This window comes from Triticum urartu, chromosome 7A (genome assembly GCF_056163025.1).
Source record: "Triticum urartu cultivar PI428250 chromosome 7A, HENAU_Tu73, whole genome shotgun sequence".
In the NCBI taxonomy this organism is placed as follows: Eukaryota; Viridiplantae; Streptophyta; class Magnoliopsida; order Poales; family Poaceae; genus Triticum; species Triticum urartu.
Genome location: NC_141879.1, coordinates 411,532,480 through 411,541,127, shown reverse-complemented (window position 1 = coordinate 411,541,127; position 8,648 = coordinate 411,532,480). Strand labels below are relative to the sequence as shown.

At 38.6% G+C, this 8,648-nt stretch overlaps 2 protein-coding genes across 2 annotated transcripts; both read right to left on the bottom strand.

Moving 5' to 3' along the window:
- Positions 1 to 979: 979 nt before the first annotated feature.
- LOC147959777 (uncharacterized) lies at positions 980 to 3,636 on the bottom strand. Its single transcript, XM_087536608.1, has one exon. The coding sequence runs from the start codon at positions 3,474 to 3,476 to the stop codon at positions 2,331 to 2,333; it is 1,146 nt and encodes a 381-aa protein (XP_087392734.1). The 5' UTR covers positions 3,477 to 3,636; the 3' UTR covers positions 980 to 2,330.
- A 2,063-nt stretch (positions 3,637 to 5,699) lies between these two features.
- LOC147959776 (replication protein A 70 kDa DNA-binding subunit B-like) lies at positions 5,700 to 8,271 on the bottom strand. The gene is made up of 10 exons (XM_087532897.1): positions 8,131 to 8,271; positions 7,777 to 8,047; positions 7,548 to 7,647; positions 7,330 to 7,445; positions 7,175 to 7,254; positions 6,962 to 7,099; positions 6,676 to 6,833; positions 6,307 to 6,600; positions 6,129 to 6,199; positions 5,700 to 6,049 (listed from the first exon to the last, which is right to left on the bottom strand). Exons 1-10 carry the CDS (start codon positions 8,269 to 8,271, stop codon positions 5,700 to 5,702), a joined length of 1,719 nt encoding a protein of 572 aa, XP_087389023.1.
- Positions 8,272 to 8,648: the final 377 nt, after the last annotated feature.

Genomic DNA, 8,648 nt, shown 5'->3' with positions numbered 1-8,648 from the left:
TTTATTTCACACGTTGATTCTTCAGTGATATTAAGTGGAATACGGAACCTTGAGTGTGTTGTTCTTCCACCTTGGAGAAGCAACGCTGCAATGCCACATGATGCTACCGCAAGCACTACCTTCCCCTCTGATCTTAGCTTTGTCGTTATTGCTTTCCATAGATAGGTTTTTCCTGTGCCACCGTAGCCTTCGACAAATATCTGCTTTCCTAGGCCTTTGTCGACTGACTCCATTATTGCATCATAGGCCTTTTTCTGGTCTTGGTTAAGATTGTTTAGTATGATTTTGTGCTCATCCTTGAGTTTGTCCATGTCGTAGTTGACCTCTTCGTTTATTAGTCTGTTCCCAAGTTCTTCTAGCTCTGCAGCATTTGGTAGTTCTATGTCTGGATAGTCCTTTAGTGACTTTCCTACTTGCCTCATCAGTTTTTCTATCTCAATCAGACCATGCGCTTTCTTCTGTGTGTTTGTAAGCCAAAGTGTTGGAAAGTTTAGAATAGTCCTTCTTTTGTATTGCATATCTTCACACAATGCCTCCCATGTTGAATCCCACAATACCTTTGGGTTTGTGACTTCGCAATGGGACAATATGGTGGTGAATAACTGACGCAGTTGTGTTCCGGAAGCCCAACTTGATGCTTCATTGATACAGTCAATCCACTCAGTGTCATCATCGAGAAATCCGAGGGCTTGGGATGCTGATTTGTATGTTGGGTGAATGACTCCATCAACGGTCCTAATGTCCTCAAATGATGTGCATCCTTTCTTGGTGTTTAGAAGCATCCTCATATGATATCTCTCGCCACTTGCGGGATGTGCATAGTAGATTCTTCCAATTGCGTAGTCCCTTTTTCGCTTCTGCCAACATTTTGTTTCGCTTTTCCATACAAACTTTGTAGGGAATTCTGCGTAAGTCAATCCTTTTCCTAGATCATATATTTTATTTGCCTCCATCCACTAAGTGAACTTGGTGATTTTAGATCCGTCCCTTGTTACTATCTTTTCAAGATCAGTGGAGTCTGGAAAAACGACTTGTTGCTCATTTTCAAGATGGAAAGGTAGCCTCTCAACTGCTGGATCGCGATACTGAAGATCAAACTGAAATATCCTCCAGCATGCTTCTGATGTTGATATGTATCTCATCTCTAGGTATTTCTTGATCTCGTCAGTTTCGTTTGCCGTGCCACTTTCCTTGAGCAAGGCTGTAACATGGTCGTCATCTTTATGGATATACTTAAATAGGTACTTGATTGATCTGGACCTATTGCACCACTCAACATTTATGTGAGCTTGATACTTGACCAGAAGGTTCCGGTTGTATGGCACGACAAATCTGTTGTCGAGCATCACCCCTCCCTTTTTGATCTGCCTTCCGTCATCCCTCCTTTTATATACTATAAATCCGTCCTCGTCAATGGTAGTGCTGGCATTGTATCTTTTTGGGAAATGCTTGGTGCATCTATGGTCCACCATGCATGGTGAGTTTTTCTTAGCCTCTCCGCACGGGCCATGCATCATGAAGTTCTCAACAGCTTCAAATGCCTCTGGATCCTCATCCTTGTTTGGGATCTCAGCGCTTATTATTTTTTCGATTTGCGATGGTTCCGGGTACTTGTCTGTCCTTCAAAAATATTAGTATGTGCGCATGCGGGAGTCCTCTCTTCTGGAATTCTATTGTGTAGATGACTGCAGTTGATTAATAGTTTGTCAGATTTAGCTTAAATTGGAATGCATGTTACTAAAGAGCTAGAATCTGACGGAGTATAAGATGATGCATGTTTCTAAAGAGCAACAGTCTGACGGACTATAAGATGATGCAAGAAAGAGTAAAGATTGATAGTCAATGGGACTTACTTGCAACTGTTTCTCCAAAGTATTTCTTTTCTTTTATGTCTCTCATTAGCTCCTTTAGTTTGATCATAAATACTCTGTCCACAATGTCTGGCCGATCGGCTGGCTTTTGGCCACCTCCCACTTCATCTAGCATGTATTGGGTCTCAGGCCACTTTGCATTGCATGTGAATGTTATAAATAGGTCTGGGTATCCAGCCCAACGGCATATTGCAAAGGCATCTTGCAAATATTGTGCCTTGTTTCTTCTACCACCTGTAAAGATGAAGGCACAATTATCCTCTTTCCAACTTGCTCTGTTCTTGTGTCCCCTCGCTCAATCGCATCCTGCAATCCACTATAAAGTTCAGTTCGTAGCTTTCCTTGATTGTGTCGGATCTAGTTTAGTCTATTTTGCTCGATACATGTGTATACATCCTCCCAAAATTGCAGTGAAAAATGCCCGGACTTGAGTAGTAACATTCCTTGATCAGGACGTTGCTATAGGTAGAATGCATAGTAGTCCAACAACGTTACGTATTTCCTGCTATTTGTACCTCCTTTTGTTTTCTTGTAGGGTATCTCAAGTTTAAAACCATCTTCTCCATATGGGAACAACAACGGATATTGCATGGACATGAATTTCGGGTGGATCTCTGATATCCTTTGCGGCTCCATATTTTTGTACTCAACAACAATGTCACGTCCTTCACTCTCTTCGGTTGGATCTCTTACTACCAACGCTGCAACTTCAGATGCGGATGGAAGGTTGTGTGTTCCGTTCCTTTTGCCTAGTATCCGAAGTATGTAATCATGGTAGTCTCCTTCTTGGAATCTATCTCTTGCCATTCTGAATGTTTTTGCGAGGATGCTGTTGTCGTCGAGCATTATTTTCAGTTCTTTGACGATATTGGGGTCCACTGTTGATTTTTTATCATTGCATCTTGACGCACTTATCCTGTTTTCCACCTCATTTTTGGCATTATAGATGTATAGCTGTGCAAACCAAGGTTTGTCTGTACCTTGAGGCAAAAGAGTTCCGATATGGTGGTAGTTTTGTCCATGCAAACGAAAAACATAAGGTCCTTTGCGAGTGTTTATTTCCTTGTCCACAGCTCCTCCCATCGATGTGAATGAAAACATTGAGTTGTATGACCTTATATTTTCTTTGAAGTTTACCGAATCCTTCCCTTCACTTCTTAAGAGGTTTCTAAGGTATGGTGGAGGTTCTCTTAGTGGCGGCAGATCGATTTTCCCTTGTTTGCAGCATATTCCAAAAGAGGGTGTCGTAGTTCCTTTGTTTGAATTTAATCTTTCTTCACACCATAGCACTGCTTTGCAATATTGGCATTTGTATGTTGGCCTTCCGAAGTTCCATGGCTTGCTATTAGCACTTGTCGAGGTTCTGGTTCTGTTGTTGTCTCCAACATTGACTCTAATGTTGTTTTTGTTGGTTTCGCTTCTGGCGCACTTCAATTCCCTATCTTCTTCAGCATTAGCCTTTCTCAATCGTTTAGGAGCCTCTGTGTTCGCATTTCTTCTTCCCTCTGCAGTCCTTGTCCGCTTTGTACTCCTTGAGTTTAGAGGTTGTTCTTTCTTTCTTTTTGTCTGGTGAGCTGCTGGGTCTAACGTATGTTGGACTCTCATATCTGCAAATGTGATTTCGTCAGTGTGTATAGTTTCCTTAACATAGTATCATGTAATATGATTTATTTTGTAATCCCTCTGTAAAGAAATATAAGAGTGTTTAGATTACTAAAGTAGTGATCTAAACACTCTTATATCTCTACAGAGAGAGTACTTAATAGTGTTTTGCTTTTGCAGGCATGCAAGTGCATTTGGTGATGACTACTAATGGACATTGTCACATACAGTACATCTGGAGATTAATGTTGTTTATCTGGTAGGGAACTAAAAATCAATAATTGTTCAACCATGTTGCTCTTTTTGTAGCTTCCACATTATTATCATGGTAGTGTTAGGATGCATGAAAAAAAAAGAGCTTTATAGTTCAGTATGAGATCAAAATGCAGGCACACACATGAAGAATTGCATCGGGATATTACCTGAGGCTGATGGTGCTGATGTTGTGTCTTCAGTTCGTTGGACGTTTCTTTGTGCCTGTGATCGTTTGGGTGTCGCCGGCGTATATTGGATGCAAGTTGCTGGAGTTGTTGCCATACCTTCAATTTGTCGGCCGTCTCGTGTGTTTGATCTTCCCGACATCATGAAAAAGTAGCTATTGAGAAAGTGCATCATGGGTCATTTATGAATGTATGTCTTGTAAAATTATGGTTGAATGATGTTTATGTGATATAAGCAGAGGGATGAGTGTATGTGACCATACCTCTTGTTTGTTTTCTGAGACTATGATCTAGCAATTTGACTAATGTAGATCACCCAAGGAGAAAGTTTTGTGAGAATATGTTGGCTGATAAGGAAGCTAAACTAATGCACAGATTAAAGAGAGAAAATATATAATACCCTGGAACCTTTGCCTGCTTAGTCGTCGAGTTGCTTTGAATTTGAGAAGACAGATCAGTCGGCGATGAGGCGATATGATGCACTTTATATAATGATATGGTTAGATGTTTTCCTAGACGTGTAGGATTAGGAATCATGTAGTGAGTCAAAATCGGACAGTACAATACAGATTGTCTTTAAAGGAAATTTAGCTTGAATAAATAGTAGCTTTTTTTGAGCAACGACTAATAGTTAGTCCTACACCAGCAACTTCTGATTAATTAGCTAATTTGGGCTGGTGCTTGGCTGTCAGAAAGCTGTCTAGCTCCCCTAAAAATGTACTGTATTTTATTCGCACTTCAACTCTCCTGCTACAGTGCTGTCCAAATAAAATAAAATAAAATTCCTGCTACGCCGCTTATTATCTTCTCACGCTTCATATCAATGGACTATTCCTCTTCCGCACAGTTCCTTCTAAAAGGATATTCTTTGGATGAGCAAATCGCTTGCGATTAGCTTCCGGCGACCTGCTGGGCTAAGATTCTCACTGGATCAGCTCTTGCGCCAAGGAGGGCATGCGGTGGCGCGGCCGGCGGCCGCACGGAAACGCCGGCACAAGCGAGCTTTCGCGAGGTGAACCAAGTAGCTATCAACCTGCGTGGAGCAGCGCCGCGCAGCAGGCACTAAGGAGCAGAACCTGGATGCATCAGTGCCGCAAGTAGCAGCTCAAGTTTGGCCTTCAACTATCCTGCCTAGTCAGTACCTAGTTCAGCTAGGTATGCGTCTGGCCCAAATACATTTTGTTTGCAAAATAATTTTGGTCGGATCTTTTGAGGGTTAGTGAGAAAAAAATAAGCTTAAGTCTGTGAGTCCCTATCCATATGCTTGTTCGTGATGTAATAATATACGCCCCGGATAAAATCTCAATCCATCTTTCTGCCGTTTAAATTTCATTGTGGCTTCATATGGAACAATTCGCAGTCGATGATTTTGATTACTTTTTTCATAGTATTCCAGATGGATTTCCAACTCAATCTTTTCAAATACAGTTGAGCATTTTTGTTCTCATATATTCTAGGCCATGCTAGTACATTGTAGTTTTAGCAAATGTTGCAGGCACATTAGAGCTTTGACCAACCACACAAATGCCATGCTAAATTGATTAAGATCAAAGGAATGTACTGGTCATTCTCTCTTCTGAATAGTATACAATACTTGAATTGTTTGAAAACAAAATGTCATATTGTTCATACATATTGATCATATATATAAAAACACACTAAATATTCCAGTCCTCGGATACATTAAAATAATAAATATAGGATAAAGTACTGTCCCAGAAAATTTCTGGAAAAGGTCCTTCCTCTCTTGGGTCTTGTTTGGTGCACTTGATCTTTGAGTTGACGATTACATCGTCTTGATGCTATTAGTCTTCTTGGTCAAACTTCGTGTCATCCTTGTGGAGCCTTCATGTTCAACTTTTGTCTTCTTGTTTTTTGCATGAACACTTCTGGTGCTTTTGGGCGCTGCCTTTTCTAATTTTTCAGATATACTATTTTCCACTTCTTCATCTTCCGAGTCTGATAATACAACAGATCTTCGCCTCCTTTTCCCACCATCGACACTCGTTGATGATTTTTGATGTTGATGCTCCTTCTGATGTACTATACTCCCATTGCTTTTATCTTCTGGCTCCTCTTTCACAGGGACCAACTCACATATGTTTTTGCTAAGTTCACACTTGCTGATTTGTACATGCAAAAATCACATAAATGGATGAATTAAGAGATGAATTTATGTAAATAAAAACTTGTACAATGAAGTATTCAATCACCTTTTTGACTGGCTCATTCGGTTTCTTTGTTTCTCGTTTTAACATGTTGTCCACTTCATCATCCATCAAATCCAGTTGAGCACAATGGATTAAGAATTGTAAATACTTGCTTCAATAGTTCCATATAAAAGTATAATAGTTGGTGTTTAAATAGATTTGATAGTTTAATAGACCATTACCTCTTCAGCTTTATCCTCTAAGTATCGCTTCTCAAGCTTCTCATCAGGCACAAATATTTTCTTTACTGCATAGTTCTGCATGCCTAGAGTGAGGTTCTTATTGTTGAGTTTGAATCGAAAGATAAGTCTTTGTCCACATAATTCTTGTATAATCTTTGGGACTTCTTCAGATTTTTCATCTAAGGAATCCAATAGGAATGAGACTGATGTATTGAGCATTCTTTCAGCCTCTTCATCAAATAAATTGCAACTTGTAGTAGCAGTGTGATCACTAATTTGAAGCCGAATACGATACCTAGAATCACATTTCATTAGTGTAACACAAATGTGATAGTACATAATGATGGTCAAATCAAGAGAATATGCTTACCTAGGTGTTAAACCTTCTGAATACGTATCACAATTCTTGCAATAATAATTATGTGATTCTTTCGTAGCAATTTTGTTGCAAACATCACATGACATGTACCACCATTGAATATTTTCTTGTAACCAATCAATTGTAGTTATTGTTGTGAACACAAAGTCCTGAAAGTTGATGAAGAAAATATAGCTCTTTAAAGAATATGCGGTCACTCATACAAATATGTCAAATACATCTGTAGGTATTGGAGGCTTCTACAATATCATGTCTTAAAAGAGTTTTGATTCATTACCTCATCTGTTGGGTTATCATGCCTAATTCTAGTAAGTTCTTTTAAGGTTATCCTTCTGTAAAACATTTGATCTTCTAGTTTCCCTTGAGTACTTTTATCTATCTCCATCATTTTTGGTAAAGTTTCTTCGGTGGAGTGGATATAAAAAAAGTTAGTAAATGAAGATATATTATGAAATTCTATATGACCAGAACCTACAAATTGTGCTTAATACCTGCCACGAAGTTCCCAAGTCTCGGGTATATCTAGATTCGTATATAATCTTGTGGCGCTAGTTGACTTTAGGCACAAACCTATTTAATGAACAATAAATTAGTTAGATTCATTATTATGATATGAAAAAAGACATGTAAACAGATTCAACTTACCATTGAATTTTTGCACTGTTGTTGAGGTAACAATAATAATTGTTTGATTGCCAATTACATTCTCACTTAAATGATGAGCTAATCTTCCCCATAATGATACTCTGATTCTATCACCCCTGAATAATTCATTCCAAAGTAATTAATGGTAATAATAATATAAGTGGAAGAAAACAGCCTTTACCCTTTAGTGAAAAGTTGATACATGGATATACACTTACTCTGGCATTAGAATTTCAATCTGACGTACATCTGCAGGTGTTTTCTTCTTTGTTATCCTTGATTCTATTGGCTTAATCTTGGTAAGTAACCCAATGACATCTGCAAATTGGAAGATTAAAGACTTCAAAATTAGAAATTTATCCATCTGAGTTTATTAATACAACCACCAAGAAATGACATCAAATTTAAATTGTCCACTTGGAAGTAAGAATATGGCTGTCAACATACCTGAGCATTGTTGGTCTTTTTCTAGATGTTCTTGTAGGGTATCTTTGCTAGCAAACTCAAAGTAGTAATCTGGAAAATTATCCGATGAACCTTTCATCTCCTTTAATTTTGTGTTGTATAAAAAGGTAATTTTAATTTCATTGCTGACTGGTTGATATTTTGTTGAATCTACAACTTTAAAATTGCTAAAAGCATATCTAGAACCCTCATTGATCTTTGCTCTATAAGTGTCTATTAGATTCTTCCAAATAGTAGCATGAACTGTATGGCCCTTCAAAATTCAATGAAAGAAAAATCTTAGTAGTAATTTCAACAATAAAACAATCCCCATTGTTAATTATGTGAAGAAAATACCTGCTCATCCATCAAGATCATATCGATGCTTATAAGTTCATCAGTCGAAGGATTGATCGAGTCCCACATTCTCATTACTTTGGCTTTAATATTCCATGCCTTTCCTCTTGTGGTTAACTCACTCAACTTCGTGTACGCCATGGAGATGTTGCCTTCAAAACAATTTTAGAAGGAGTGGTTCATATGGTAATGCAATAATGAAATTTGGTTAGAAAGAAGTGTTCTAACTAATGGTTAATGAACAGGAAAACATGGTGTTCATAAGGTGGTTGCAAAGACATGCAGGGATGGAAAGATGTAAACAGACTTCAAGATTTAAGCTATATATATTACCCAAACTTCATGTGTCTGTCGTTTCTTCTTCCGTCCTTCGATGTGCTGGGCGTCCCGACGTATGTCGCCCCTTCGATTTGTGTGGATATGTTGTTGTGTGGATCTCCCTTCAATGGGTGTTCAGGCATCTATTGTTCCATGGGTGTTCTGGGGTGTCTGCCCCAACCTTTATATTAGTCAAAGGT